The 15,432-nt window shown below is 55.2% G+C and overlaps 1 protein-coding gene across 1 annotated transcript; it reads left to right on the top strand.

Moving 5' to 3' along the window:
* Window positions 1-790: 790 nt before the first annotated feature.
* EFS (embryonal Fyn-associated substrate) lies at window positions 791-14,318 on the top strand. Its single transcript, XM_024753275.1, has 6 exons — window positions 791-918; window positions 5,683-5,961; window positions 6,220-6,360; window positions 6,479-7,201; window positions 7,582-7,671; window positions 13,291-14,318. Exons 1-6 carry the CDS (start codon window positions 901-903, stop codon window positions 13,723-13,725), a joined length of 1,686 nt encoding a protein of 561 aa, XP_024609043.1. The 5' UTR covers window positions 791-900; the 3' UTR covers window positions 13,726-14,318.
* The last annotated feature ends 1,114 nt before the right edge of the window (window positions 14,319-15,432 follow it).

The following is a 15,432-nucleotide window of genomic DNA, read 5'->3' as shown; positions in this document are numbered from 1 at the left end:
AGGGTGGGAGCGGGAGGGCCGGGGTCGAGGGCTGGAGGGGGGCGTGTGGGGAACGCCGTCCCACCCCTTCCAGCCGGGTCCGCGTGCGGGTAGCGAGGCGTCGTCGCGGCGCCCCCAGACCCCCAGGCGCGCTGCGAGCTAGTGTGCGTGTTTGGGAACCCGCTTCCTCGCCGGGGCTGCGAGAGTCTGGGCAGAAGGCAACCACTCGCGCCGCCCAGCCCAGCCGCCGCGCTCTCCGAGACATTCGGCGCCAGCCTGGCCTCGGTTCGCCAAGTCGGGCGAGTTTGAAGAGGGACGAACGTCTCCGTTTTCACTGCCCCCCCCCACCCCTCCCTCGCAGCGGGGCTGCCGCAGAGCCCCCGACGCCCCTCAGCCTCGGGAGCACCGCTCTCCGGCGCGGCAGCCGGGTGGGGAGGCTTGGCCCCTAAACTCACTCGTCCAGCCCGACCGCCCCGGCGGCTTCTCCCTGCCCTCGGGGCCGTCCTGAGCGGCCCGGAGAGGCGTCGAGCGCAGCCCCAGCTCCCGCCTCCTCGCCCGCCCTGGCACTGGAAGGGAGCTTTGGGCCCGTGCGGATCCGGGGTGCCCCCTCGGCCTAGGACAGGCAGCTCCGGGGGCCTGGTCCACCCGGCAGCCCCCGGGAGGCCGCGGGGACGGGGCAGAGCGCGCGCCCTTGGATGAGGTCCCGCAGCGACGCCCCGGCCCGCCCCGCTCCTCCTCCTGCCCGGCCAAGCTGCCTCCCATTTGGGGAGTTTCGTGGGTTTTCTTTCTCCTCCTCCAACCTCTGCGGAGGCCACGACTCAGGCGCCGCAGCAGGGGGCCGCCTCCATGGTGCGGGGCAGCCGCTGCTGAAGTCAGCGAAACGAGCCTGGCCTGGAGCTGGCCGCGCGGAAGGCCAAGGCCATGGCCATAGCCACGTCGGTGAGTCCACCAGAGAGAGGAGGCTGCCGGGCAGAGACGTCCACAGCCTGTCCTGCACTGCTGTCACTTTTATTTCTGCCTTCTCTTTGTCTCACTCCTTGGTCCCTTGCTTCTTTGGGAGACTGTGTCCCCCTTCTGGCACTTTTGTTTCCCTTTCCCCCTCTCACTCCTCATCCCTAGCTCCTACTGGATCTGGCCTCCCCCTTCTCTCCTCCCGCTCCCCATTCTCCCCTTTTTCTTTCCAGAGGCTGCTCCTGGAAGGAGGGGAGGGGGCAAGCCTGAGTCCTATCTGCTCCTTTATGGGCGGGAACAGATGGCCACTGGATGTTGGCAGGGGCTTGTGATTGGGAGGCTAGTAAAAGGTTGGGAGGGGGCTGAAAGAACAGAGGTGGCTTCAGGGAAATAGGAGAGGGCGAAGGGCCCAAGGGGGCCCTTCTCTAGAGGAGGGATGGCAGAAAGGTGGGAAATAAAGTAAAAGAGGGAGATCGGGCAGGGAGCAAGAGAAAATAGAGGGAGGAGGGGAGGTGATGTCAGCCAGCCTCTGGCCACTTTCCTAGGACTGGGGACAAAGGGAGGAGACAGCTGGCATGATGGGCCAGTGGGGAGGAGGCCTCCCAATGAGCGTGTAGCCCACGGCCACCCCCCTTTAAGACAGCCACTCCCTCACAAGTCAGCTGGGCCCCTGAGGAGGGGGTAGAGCTGGGGTGGCCACACCCATCATCAATCAGTCTATCAGGGACTCTGGCCTGGGTTCCCGCAATTGCAAGGCCCAGAGGTTTGGTCCCATTGGACAGAATTCAAACCTGACACAGGGAGGAACTCTTCACAGCCCCGCCCCTGCTTTCTGTCTTCTACTGCCTGTAGTCTGAATCCAAGCAACTCTGTCCCCTTTCCACCCTTCCCTAGGCCTTAGGATTCCCAGGGAAAGCGAGGCTGCCACCTGCTTTCTGGCCCCTTCTGAACGGGCACCCTGCGGAAGGAGGATTGTGAGGCTGGGAAGAGAAGCATGGCTTCTGACGTCCTCCCACACCCCCCGAGGATGAGTTAGATTTTCATTCCTTCTCAGACCAAACTCCTCTTAGCTCCTCAATCTGTATGATGGTGAGCAGACCCTAGTTCGGAGCCAGAAGAGGGGGAGGTCCTGAACCTAGTGGGGTACTCTGACATAAAGATGCCTTCTCAGGAGCCAGCTGGTCAGCTGGTCAACTTTGTAGTCCCAGGAGGTAGATCTTTCTTCTGCCTGGGGGAGCGAGGGGTGTTGGTATTTATGCTTATGAAGCTCACAGGATCCTAATAACAGCTAATATTTATTGAGTATTTACTGGCCCTAAGCTGGCCCTGAGCTTTGTCTGGGTTTGTCCTGGTTCTTTGATGCATTATCTCGCCCACTCCTCACAACAGCCCTGTGAGGCTGGTACTGTTATTATCTGAAAGTGGATATTCAGCTGTGGATATGGAATTCTATAAAGGAGGAAACGGAAGCTTGGAGAGGCTAAACAAACTGCCTAAAGTCACCCAGCTCGAAAGTGGCAGAGCCAGGACTCAAACTCAGGTCTGTCTGCCTCAGAAACCGTGCTTTTAACCCCCTGGCTAGATCCAAAACGCCAATTTCTAATTTACAGTTAGAAAGGAAAAGGCCAGGCTAACCAGGAATTTGTGTCATCTGGCTAGCGTATTGGCTTTCTGTGGGACAACATCTTTTAGAAGCCAAAATATAATCAGAAGAGGGTTTGATCATTTGGAATCAGGCAAGAGAAGTCAGCTTATTGTTAAAATCACCCAGCCATAAAGGGCTGGACTACCTCTCCACCTGAGGGAAACACCGGCCACGGGGAACATGCACTCATGCTGGCTGAGCCAGACACCCTTCCCCCAGGGCCTGGTGGCCAAATGCAGCCTGCAAGAGATCTTGAGCTTGAGATGTTTCACTGAGTTAGCCAGCCCACGTGGATTACCTGTTCAGTAATGCCTAACTACCTGCTTTCTACCACTGCCTGGGATCCTGCCAGCAGGCTCGGGTCACTTAGGAAACATAACTGAAGCGGAATATATTTTGACATTGTGAGTGGCTTAAGCTTGATTCTACCAAATAACTTGGTGGAACCAGAGCCCAGTGAAGAGAGACTAGCAAAGGAAACTTGGGCATCATGAAGACTTCCTATGAACTTGAGTCATGTTTGAGCCATGGGTCCTCTTTTTGTTTTGTTTTTTAGGTCTTTTTGTTGTTGTTATCTTTTTATTTTATTTTTTAATTTTTATTATTTAATTCTGTTTTGTTTTGTTTTTTTTGCAGTACGCGGGCCCCTCACTGTTGTGGCCTCTCCCGTTGCGGAGCACAGGCTCCGGACGCGCAGGCTCAGCGGCCATGGCTCACGGGCACAGCCGCTCCGCAGCATGTGGGGTCTTCCCGGACCGGGGCACAAACCCATGTCCCCTGCATCGGCAGGCGGACTCTCAACCACTGTGCCACCAGGGAAGCCCTATTTAATTCTGTTTTATTTTTGGCCGTCTTGGGTCTTCGTTGCTGCGCACAGGCTTTCTCTAGTTGCGGCGAACGGGGACTACTTTTGGTTGTGGTAAGCGGGCTTCTTATTACAGTGGCTTCTCTTGTTGCGGAGCGTGGGCTCTAGGCGTGTGGGCTTCAGTAGTTGCAGCACGCAGTAGTTGTGGCCCACGGGCTTAGTTGCTCCGCGTCATGTGGGATCTTCGTGGACCAGGGCTCACACCCGTGTCCCCTGCATTAGCAGGTGGATTCTTAACTACTGCGCCACCAGGGAAGTCCCTTTTTTTTTTTTTTAATTGAAGTATAGTTGATTTACAATGTTGTGTTACTGCTGTACGGCAAAGTGATTCAGTTATACATATATATGTACATCCTTTTTTATATTCTTTTCCACTATGGTTTATCATAGGATATTGAATATAGTTCTCTGTGCTATACCGTAGGACACTGTTGTTTATCCCTTCTATATATAATAGCTCACATCTGCTAACCCCAACCTCCCACTCCATCCCTCCCCCAGTCCCCTCCCCCTTGGCAACCACCAGTATGTTCTCTATGTCCATGATTCTGTTTCTGTTTCATAGATAGGTTCATTTGTGCCATACTTTAGATTCCACATATAAGTGATATCATATGGCGTTTGTCTTTCTCTTTCTGACTTACTTCACTTAGTATGATAATCTCTAGTTGCATCCACGTTGGTGTAAATGGCATTATTTCATTCTTTTTTATGGGTGAGTAATATTCCATTGTATACATGTACCACATCTTCTTTATCCATTCATCTGTCAACGGACATTTATGTTGTTTTCATGTCTTGGCTGTCGTGAATAGTGCTGCTGTGAACTTAGGGGTGTGTGTTTCTTTCTGAATTATAGTTTTGTCCGGATATATGTCATGGGCCCTCTTGACTTAACTACTGTTACTTATATAAGAAGAAAAAAGTGGATGCTTGTTTTTTGGGGGGGGTGCGCTGCACAGCTTGTGGGATCTCAGTTCTGTGACCAGGGATTGAACCTGGGCCATGGCAGTGAAAGCCTGGAATCCTAACCACTAGGCCACCAGGGAACTCCCAAAAAGTAGATCCTTATGCTTATGGTTGTGAAGAGGCAGCAGAGGAGTGAGTGAGAGGTTCTGGAATCCCACAGCCTGGAGTTCAAATCATGCTGCACCAGCTGTATGTCGTTGGGCAAAGTACCAACCTCTCTGTTCCAATTTCCTTTCCAAATGGGGATAATGATGGCTCCTCCCTCATCAGGTTGTTGTGAGGATTAAATGAGATGAGATGATTAGTGCAAACACTCGCTCAGTGTCTGGCTATATAATTTGCACTTGATGTCTGTGGCTTACCTGAGCCTGTAGCTCTCAAAGGAAAAAGCTTAGATGTCCCCACCAGACAGGACTGGAAACAGGCTGATAAATGTTTGCTCTTGGTTGGTCCACCAGCCCCCTTGCATACACACACACACACACACACACACACACACACACACACACACAAACACACACGAGCGTATACACTTTTCTCCATGATAACCTCAGCCTCTGCTGGTAGAGCCTTACTTGCTCAGACTGAGAACAAAACAATTGCTTTGGTTTCTGTTTTCTTCCTATTATGTCGAGGCTGTGTCTGGGCTGGGCTTCTGCCACTCCTTCTCAGAATACGGGGTCTCTGGAGCTGCTTAATCTAACCTGCTTATAGGGGATGCTGACTGGGAAACAGGGAAGGTAAAGGAGATCCTATGGGAGACCTTTTCAGGACTTCCTCATGTAATTCATTCAACATATGTTCATGGAGGACTGATTCCAGGTTAGGCCTATTGCAGAGGCTAGGAATATAGAAATCCCTTTTCTCACAGGGCTGACAGTACAAGGGAAGAAATTGATTTTTTAAAGTAAATAGACAAATAGTATAAAGTACTGTGAAGGAAACAATGGGTGGAGACAGACACAGAATGGGGTGGGGAGAAGAGTGAGAAGAAGACATTTAAGAAGAACTGAAGGATGAAAAAGGGCCAGTCAAATGAATAGTCAGGGGACAGGTAAAGGGACTGCAAAGGCCCTGAGGTGGGAAAGAGCTTATCTAGATCAAGGAATAGAGAGGGAGAATGCAAGGGATGAAGCTGGAGACAGGCAGGGCTGAGTCAGGAGGTCAGATTTTTAGCCTGAGGGAAGTGGGGAGCTCTATGTTTTGAGCAGGGGGTGACGTGACCTGATATGTGTGTGAAGAGCCCTCTCCCTACTCCCACCTCACCCATCAGGCCCAGCTGGCCCGGGCACTGTACGACAACACCGCCGAGTCCCCCCAGGAACTGTCCTTCCGCCGAGGGGACGTTCTACGGGTGCTGCAGAGGGAAGGCGCTGGTGGGCTGGACGGCTGGTGCCTCTGCTCCCTGCACGGCCAGCAGGGCATTGTGCCTGCCAACAGAGTGAAGCTCCTTCCCAATGGCCCGGCACCCAAGCCTGGCCTCTCCCAGGTGCCGCCAGCCCAGCCAGGCTCACCACATCCAGCCCCAGAGCACGGCAATGAGGACCAGGAGGTGAGAGCAGGAGCCCCCCAAAACCCCAAGCCAGGACATTCCCGTCCGCCGGTGCCTGCACGTGGAGGAGGGAGAGCCCTGAGACGGCAGCTCTGCAACGACTCTGCTGTACTAATCCTGGTGGCCAACCCTTTCTGGGCTCTTTCCCCACCGGTACAGGGAGGGGGTTGGAAGATGTCTAAGCTCCTCCCGGGCACACATTATCTGATCCCCTGGTCCCCACACCACCTGACCCACCCGCCTGTGTTGATCCCCCAGGTGTATGTGGTGCCACCCCCAGCTCGGCCCTGTCCTACCTCGGGACCTCTGGCTGCACCCTGTCCGCCCTCCCCTGATCCCATCTACAAGGTCCCCAGAGGCAGTGGGACCCAACAGGCTGCCTCTGGAGATGCCCTGGAGGTGAGGGCTAGAGGTTTGTGTGTATGTTGGGCAGGGAACAGACGGCTCTCAGGGCTAGGGGTTAGCAGAACGGGGTCCCACTGCTGAGACTGAGAGTAACCAGCTGCTTCCTCTCCAGGTCTATGACGTACCCCCCACTGCCCTCCGAGTTCCCTCCAATGGCCCCTATGACTCCCCGGCCTCCTTCTCCCGCCCTCTGGCCTGGGTTGTCCCCCAGTCCCTTGGAGAAGATGAAGCTCCCTATGACGTGCCTCTGGCCCCGAAGCCACAGTCAGACCTGGAGCCAGATCTGGACTGGGAGGGGGGCCGAGAGCCAGGGCCCCCCCTCTACGCTGCCCCCTCCAACCTAAAACGAGCATCCGCCCTGCTCAATCTGTATGAAGCACCGGAGGAACTGCTGGCAGACGGGGAAAGCGGGGGCACTGACGAGGGCATCTACGACGTCCCCCTGCTGGGGCCGGAGACATCCCCTTCTCCAGAGCCCCTGGCAGCCTCGGCTTCCAATGACCTGGACGCCCTGGCCCTGCTTCTGGCCAGAAGCCCCCCACCCGCACACAGGCCCCGCTTGCCCTCAGCTGAGAGCCTGTCCCGCCGCCCTCTGCCGGCCCTGCCTGTCCCGGAGGCCCCCAGCCCTTCCCCGGCTCCCTCTCCTGCTCCAGGCCGGAAGGGCAGCATCCAGGACCGGCCTCTGCCCCCACCCCCACCCCGCCTGCCGGGCTACGGGGGCCCCAAGGTCGAGGGGGATCCAGAGATCGGGGAGGTGGAGGACCATCAAGAAGGACACCACAATGAGTATGAGGGCATCCCGATGGCCGAGGAGTATGACTACGTCCACCTGAAGGTGAGCTCGCCTCCAGCCAGCCCCACCAGAAATGGCTCCAGGAGAGCCAGCAAGGAGGGCTAAGGCCCCAGATGCAGACCCCCGCTTCCTCCCTTCCCTTCTTCCGCATCCATGGCCCTGTACCCTATGGCCTGGGCCCCAGTACTTGGCCACATCACTTGTATCGGTGCCACATTCCTCCCCCTAAACCCAGCCTGGGGTCTCTGAGACCTCTGACCTGCCACCAGAGCTCTCCCGGACCTAGAGTCAAAGGGTTGCAGATCTGATGGCAGGAGAGACCTTCGGGAGGACGTGGGAGTGGGGAGGTGCAGGAAGACCACGGAGGCTAGACCCCAGCCTGCTCCCCCACCCCTGCACTGAGACCCTCTCCCCCACTGCAGGGCATGGATAAAGCTCAGGGAGCCAGGCCCCAGGATAAGGCCTCCCCAGGGGATCCTGAACTGCTGGAGAGGGGGCCACCAGAGCAGCAGGTAACCCCATGGGGGTGGTGCTAGAGAAGGGGCACTAGGGGCGGGGAGGAGCAGGAACTTGGAGGAAGGGCTGTTCTCAACTTGAGCATCAAGGGAAATCGATTTAGGATGGGAGCAAGAGTTCAGTGAAACGGGACAGTTGGAGTAGAGAGGAGTTAGAATTCAGGAAGGAGCTGGAACTTAGAAAAGGATATCAGGGGGCTTCCCTGGTGGCGCAGTGGTTGAGAGTCCGCCTCAGAGAAGTCCCTTTTTTTTTTTTTTAATTGAAGTATAGTTGATTTACAATGTTGTGTTACTGCTGTACGGCAAAGTGATTCAGTTATACATATATATGTACATCCTTTTTTATATTCTTTTCCACTATGGTTTATCATAGGATATTGAATATAGTTCTCTGTGCTATACCGTAGGACACTGTTGTTTATCCCTTCTATATATAATAGCTCACATCTGCTAACCCCAACCTCCCACTCCATCCCTCCCCCAGTCCCCTCCCCCTTGGCAACCACCAGTATGTTCTCTATGTCCATGATTCTGTTTCTGTTTCATAGATAGGTTCATTTGTGCCATACTTTAGATTCCACATATAAGTGATATCATATGGCGTTTGTCTTTCTCTTTCTGACTTACTTCACTTAGTATGATAATCTCTAGTTGCATCCACGTTGGTGTAAATGGCATTATTTCATTCTTTTTTATGGGTGAGTAATATTCCATTGTATACATGTACCACATCTTCTTTATCCATTCATCTGTCAACGGACATTTATGTTGTTTTCATGTCTTGGCTGTCGTGAATAGTGCTGCTGTGAACTTAGGGGTGTGTGTTTCTTTCTGAATTATAGTTTTGTCCGGATATATGTCATGGGCCCTCTTGACTTAACTACTGTTACTTATATAAGAAGAAAAAAGTGGATGCTTGTTTTTTGGGGGGGGTGCGCTGCACAGCTTGTGGGATCTCAGTTCTGTGACCAGGGATTGAACCTGGGCCATGGCAGTGAAAGCCTGGAATCCTAACCACTAGGCCACCAGGGAACTCCCAAAAAGTAGATCCTTATGCTTATGGTTGTGAAGAGGCAGCAGAGGAGTGAGTGAGAGGTTCTGGAATCCCACAGCCTGGAGTTCAAATCATGCTGCACCAGCTGTATGTCGTTGGGCAAAGTACCAACCTCTCTGTTCCAATTTCCTTTCCAAATGGGGATAATGATGGCTCCTCCCTCATCAGGTTGTTGTGAGGATTAAATGAGATGAGATGATTAGTGCAAACACTCGCTCAGTGTCTGGCTATATAATTTGCACTTGATGTCTGTGGCTTACCTGAGCCTGTAGCTCTCAAAGGAAAAAGCTTAGATGTCCCCACCAGACAGGACTGGAAACAGGCTGATAAATGTTTGCTCTTGGTTGGTCCACCAGCCCCCTTGCATACACACACACACACACACACACACACACACACACACACACACACAAACACACACGAGCGTATACACTTTTCTCCATGATAACCTCAGCCTCTGCTGGTAGAGCCTTACTTGCTCAGACTGAGAACAAAACAATTGCTTTGGTTTCTGTTTTCTTCCTATTATGTCGAGGCTGTGTCTGGGCTGGGCTTCTGCCACTCCTTCTCAGAATACGGGGTCTCTGGAGCTGCTTAATCTAACCTGCTTATAGGGGATGCTGACTGGGAAACAGGGAAGGTAAAGGAGATCCTATGGGAGACCTTTTCAGGACTTCCTCATGTAATTCATTCAACATATGTTCATGGAGGACTGATTCCAGGTTAGGCCTATTGCAGAGGCTAGGAATATAGAAATCCCTTTTCTCACAGGGCTGACAGTACAAGGGAAGAAATTGATTTTTTAAAGTAAATAGACAAATAGTATAAAGTACTGTGAAGGAAACAATGGGTGGAGACAGACACAGAATGGGGTGGGGAGAAGAGTGAGAAGAAGACATTTAAGAAGAACTGAAGGATGAAAAAGGGCCAGTCAAATGAATAGTCAGGGGACAGGTAAAGGGACTGCAAAGGCCCTGAGGTGGGAAAGAGCTTATCTAGATCAAGGAATAGAGAGGGAGAATGCAAGGGATGAAGCTGGAGACAGGCAGGGCTGAGTCAGGAGGTCAGATTTTTAGCCTGAGGGAAGTGGGGAGCTCTATGTTTTGAGCAGGGGGTGACGTGACCTGATATGTGTGTGAAGAGCCCTCTCCCTACTCCCACCTCACCCATCAGGCCCAGCTGGCCCGGGCACTGTACGACAACACCGCCGAGTCCCCCCAGGAACTGTCCTTCCGCCGAGGGGACGTTCTACGGGTGCTGCAGAGGGAAGGCGCTGGTGGGCTGGACGGCTGGTGCCTCTGCTCCCTGCACGGCCAGCAGGGCATTGTGCCTGCCAACAGAGTGAAGCTCCTTCCCAATGGCCCGGCACCCAAGCCTGGCCTCTCCCAGGTGCCGCCAGCCCAGCCAGGCTCACCACATCCAGCCCCAGAGCACGGCAATGAGGACCAGGAGGTGAGAGCAGGAGCCCCCCAAAACCCCAAGCCAGGACATTCCCGTCCGCCGGTGCCTGCACGTGGAGGAGGGAGAGCCCTGAGACGGCAGCTCTGCAACGACTCTGCTGTACTAATCCTGGTGGCCAACCCTTTCTGGGCTCTTTCCCCACCGGTACAGGGAGGGGGTTGGAAGATGTCTAAGCTCCTCCCGGGCACACATTATCTGATCCCCTGGTCCCCACACCACCTGACCCACCCGCCTGTGTTGATCCCCCAGGTGTATGTGGTGCCACCCCCAGCTCGGCCCTGTCCTACCTCGGGACCTCTGGCTGCACCCTGTCCGCCCTCCCCTGATCCCATCTACAAGGTCCCCAGAGGCAGTGGGACCCAACAGGCTGCCTCTGGAGATGCCCTGGAGGTGAGGGCTAGAGGTTTGTGTGTATGTTGGGCAGGGAACAGACGGCTCTCAGGGCTAGGGGTTAGCAGAACGGGGTCCCACTGCTGAGACTGAGAGTAACCAGCTGCTTCCTCTCCAGGTCTATGACGTACCCCCCACTGCCCTCCGAGTTCCCTCCAATGGCCCCTATGACTCCCCGGCCTCCTTCTCCCGCCCTCTGGCCTGGGTTGTCCCCCAGTCCCTTGGAGAAGATGAAGCTCCCTATGACGTGCCTCTGGCCCCGAAGCCACAGTCAGACCTGGAGCCAGATCTGGACTGGGAGGGGGGCCGAGAGCCAGGGCCCCCCGTCTACGCTGCCCCCTCCAACCTGAAACGAGCATCCGCCCTGCTCAATCTGTATGAAGCACCGGAGGAACTGCTGGCAGACGGGGAAAGCGGGGGCACTGACGAGGGCATCTACGACGTCCCCCTGCTGGGGCCGGAGACATCCCCTTCTCCAGAGCCCCTGGCAGCCTCGGCTTCCAATGACCTGGACGCCCTGGCCCTGCTTCTGGCCAGAAGCCCCCCACCCGCACACAGGCCCCGCTTGCCCTCAGCTGAGAGCCTGTCCCGCCGCCCTCTGCCGGCCCTGCCTGTCCCGGAGGCCCCCAGCCCTTCCCCGGCTCCCTCTCCTGCTCCAGGCCGGAAGGGCAGCATCCAGGACCGGCCTCTGCCCCCACCCCCACCCCGCCTGCCGGGCTACGGGGGCCCCAAGGTCGAGGGGGATCCAGAGATCGGGGAGGTGGAGGACCATCAAGAAGGACACCACAATGAGTATGAGGGCATCCCGATGGCCGAGGAGTATGACTACGTCCACCTGAAGGTGAGCTCGCCTCCAGCCAGCCCCACCAGAAATGGCTCCAGGAGAGCCAGCAAGGAGGGCTAAGGCCCCAGATGCAGACCCCCGCTTCCTCCCTTCCCTTCTTCCGCATCCATGGCCCTGTACCCTATGGCCTGGGCCCCAGTACTTGGCCACATCACTTGTATCGGTGCCACATTCCTCCCCCTAAACCCAGCCTGGGGTCTCTGAGACCTCTGACCTGCCACCAGAGCTCTCCCGGACCTAGAGTCAAAGGGTTGCAGATCTGATGGCAGGAGAGACCTTCGGGAGGACGTGGGAGTGGGGAGGTGCAGGAAGACCACGGAGGCTAGACCCCAGCCTGCTCCCCCACCCCTGCACTGAGACCCTCTCCCCCACTGCAGGGCATGGATAAAGCTCAGGGAGCCAGGCCCCAGGATAAGGCCTCCCCAGGGGATCCTGAACTGCTGGAGAGGGGGCCACCAGAGCAGCAGGTAACCCCATGGGGGTGGTGCTAGAGAAGGGGCACTAGGGGCGGGGAGGAGCAGGAACTTGGAGGAAGGGCTGTTCTCAACTTGAGCATCAAGGGAAATCGATTTAGGATGGGAGCAAGAGTTCAGTGAAACGGGACAGTTGGAGTAGAGAGGAGTTAGAATTCAGGAAGGAGCTGGAACTTAGAAAAGGATATCAGGGGGCTTCCCTGGTGGCGCAGTGGTTGAGAGTCCGCCTGCCGATGCAGGGGACACGGGTTCGTGCCCCGGTCCGGGAAGATCCCACATGCCGCGGAGCGGCTGTGCCCATGAGCCATGGCCGCTGAGCCTGCGCGTCCGGAGCCTGTGCTCCGCAACGGGAGAGGCCACAACAGTGAGAGGCCCGCGTACCACAAAAAAAAAAAAAGATATCAGGGATTCGGAAAGAATGTGTTGGAGAAGAGTCAGAAAAGCGAGCAGTCAGGGGAGCAGAAGAGTTGCTGGGCCGGGTGACTTCTGAGGCCCCTTCCAACTGTGAATTCCTGGGTTCCTAAGAGACCTGGCTCCTAATCCCAGCTCCACCACTAAGAAGCCAGGGGCTCTGAAGCCGCCAGTTAATCTCTCTGGGCCTCGGGAAAGTGAGATGGTCTCCTCGACCTGATCTAGAATGGTCCCAATCACAATAGCTACCATTTGTCAGGTTTGTACCAAGCGCCACACCCTGTGCTCAGCAGTGATCGCAGCCGTAGTTAGCACTCACATAGTGCTTACAGTGTGCAATGCTCTGTTCTCAGCCCTTTCTGTACATCGTATCAGCTAATCTTCACCGCAGCCTTAGGAGGCAGAGACGAGCGCTGCACTCTCCAGTCTGGTAGCCACCAGCCACATGCGGCTACCGATCCCTCCAAATGTGACCGGTCCAAACTGAAGTGTACTGTAAATGAAAAGTGCACACCAGATTTTGCAGACTTAGTATGAAAAACAATCTCAATAATTTTCGTATTGATTACAGTGTTGAAATTACAACATTTTTAATATATGGAGTTAGAAAATATGTACCAATTTCTTTGGACTTTTCTCAATGTGGCTACTAGAAAATTTGAAATTACATGGGTGGTTCGCCTTACATTTACACCGGACAGTGCAGTCCTAGGCTCCCCATTTTAGAGACAAGGAAACAATGAAGTTCAGAGACTTGTTTTTGAGGTTGTTTGTATCCAGATTTATCTGACATCAATTCTGGGTACCTTCCTGCCACTCGCTATGAGAATCTAAATTGTCTGATGGGCAGAGGTATGATCTAAAGGAATTGAGCTCAGGGAGAAAGGAAGGAATGAGGAACAAAGGGAGGGAAGGAGAAAGGAAATGAAGACAAAAGTGGCAGTAGTGAGAGCAATCCCACTGACCACTCTTCTTGCCCGCAGGAGGCCCCGTCCCCAGGGGAGCCACTGGTTCTTCCCGCCGGAGATCTACAGCTCCTGCACTTCTACGCCGGGCAGTGCCAGGGCCACTACTCAACACTGCAGGCAGCCGTGGCGGCCCTGATGTCCAGCACCCGGGCCAACCAGCCCCCGCGCCTCTTCGTGCCCCACGGCAAGCAGGTGCTGGTGGCTGCTCACCGCCTGGTGTTTGTTGGGGACACCCTGGGCCGCCTGGCAGCCTCCACCCCTCTGCGAGCACAGGTCGGAGCTGCAGGCACAGCGCTGGGCCAGGCATTGCGGGCCACGGTGCTGGCCGTCAAGGGGGCCGCCCTGGGCTACCCATCCGGCCCTGCGGCCCAAGAGATGGTGCAGTGTGTGGCGGAGCTGGCAGGGCGGGCCCTGAAATTTACCACCCTGCTCACCAGCCTGGCTCGCTGAGCCCCTTGGCCCTGCTCTGCCCTCGCCTGCCTGCCAGAGCCCCCTCAAGGCCTTGGGCAGCTGGAGGGCTCTCTTTTAGGGACTAGGAGAGGTGGAGGCATCTCTCCCCCTCCCTGCCTCTTCCAGTCATCTCAGCCTCTCACGGAGGCACCTCCTTCCCTACCCCGCAGCTTTTTGTACGAGCCATTTTGTATAAGTTATTTATATTTAATATTATTCCCTGCTTTGTCAGGGGCAGGCGCCAGGCCCTCCAGGGCAAGGAGGAACTGGACCTTCCTCCTCCCTCAGCCTGACGCAGAGGTTCTTGGGCACCGCGTGGCCGCCTGCCTCTGGGATTTCAGCCCCACAGAGGTTCAGGTAGCTGAAACCTGAATCATTTTCAGATTCTGGGGGAAGGGGCCACCCGGAGCCCCTTTCCTGTCCTGTGTCTTGGCTCTAGAACATCAGTGCCTCACTGTTAGCTGAGAGTGAGGGCAGGACGTTGGCCACCCAGAATGGGAAGGCCTGGGAGAGGCCAGAGGGCTCCTCCCCACAGGAGGCAGGAGAGCTGGGCCTTGGGCGCTGGTGCATCTCAATAAACCAGGCTGTCTGGTTCCCTGACTCTGCTTCTTGGGAGCCTGGGGAGTGGGCCTGGCACCCTTGGCCAAAACGATGAGACGCACGCTGTGGGCAGGCTGCCCTTAGGGTTTTGGGGAAAATTTTGCTGTTTCTTCAACAGCTATTCATCTGGCAGGTTCTCCGCTCCCATGTGATGTGCCAGGCGCTGTTCTGAAGGTATATCATGGGGGTGGGCTGAATATAAACGAGTCAGCTAAAAGAAGTAAGTAAAGAAAGAAACCTGCCACAAAGTTTACAGTTGCTGGTAATGGAAATAAACAGGGTGATATGCCAGACCACCTAGATGAGGAGAGAGGCCACTGGAGACTTTAGACAGAATTGTTGGGGAGGTGAGGTGGTCTCTGTGCTGAGACTCGGAGGATGAGAGAACCAAGAAGAGTCTGCAACGCGGCATACCAGGAAGGCAGGCCCTGATTTGTGACCAAGGCCTCTCCTCCAAGACCTCCAAGACCAATGTCAAGTGATGTCATTAGAGAGGTGCACATGTGGAGAGGGTGGCCACAAGAGAGCCTTCATGGTGCCATGCTGGAGAGGTCACCCCAGCTGTCGTGCTGCTGGCCTGGGCGCCCTCTCCCTTCAGTTAACCCAAGAAGGTCTAGCCCCTTAAACTCCCCTTTCCAGGCTTCCTGACTGTCCTTCTGGACACACCATCTTTTAGAGGAGCTGAGGGGCCAGTGAATTTAATGCATTGGAAGTCCATAGTCCACGGGGCTTTGGTGAAATTAATGGGCCATGGCTTAGATAGGGGATCACTCCAGCCATTTACCACAAGGGAAGTAGTCCAAGCCACAGATCCATTGCTTCAGTTCTGCTTTCCCAAGATGCTACTCTGGCACAGTGACTGCGTTGGAAGCACCCCAAAATTCAATCACACTCTTAGTCCCTTGGCCCCTTTCCCCATGCATTTGCCTCCTCCATTTTGGGTTCTTTGTTCTCATTTCACTCTCAAAAGGAAACTCATTTTCAGATTCTGAGGCCACCAAAATTTACCCCAGGTGTTGAAGACTTGTAACAGGGGCCATCCTCCATCACCTTCCAGAAAGAATTTCAAGAGATCAGCCCGGAATTAGAGTCAGAAGTCTCTGTGCA

This window comes from Neophocaena asiaeorientalis, unplaced genomic scaffold (assembly GCF_003031525.2).
Source record: "Neophocaena asiaeorientalis asiaeorientalis breed wild unplaced genomic scaffold, Neophocaena_asiaeorientalis_V1.1 scaffold1186, whole genome shotgun sequence".
Classification (NCBI taxonomy): Eukaryota; Metazoa; Chordata; class Mammalia; order Artiodactyla; family Phocoenidae; genus Neophocaena; species Neophocaena asiaeorientalis.
Note: the sequence above shows the minus strand (reverse complement) of the source record. Positions and strands in the feature narration are given on the sequence as shown.

Bases quoted from the DNA above. Each gene is read 5' to 3' on its own strand.
- EFS (XM_024753275.1), top strand. The intron at 6,361-6,478 runs GTGAGGGCTAGA...CTTCCTCTCCAG, and splicing joins CCTCTGGAGATGCCCTGGAG to GTCTATGACGTACCCCCCAC. The intron at 7,672-13,290 runs GTAACCCCATGG...TCTTGCCCGCAG, and splicing joins GGGGGCCACCAGAGCAGCAG to GAGGCCCCGTCCCCAGGGGA.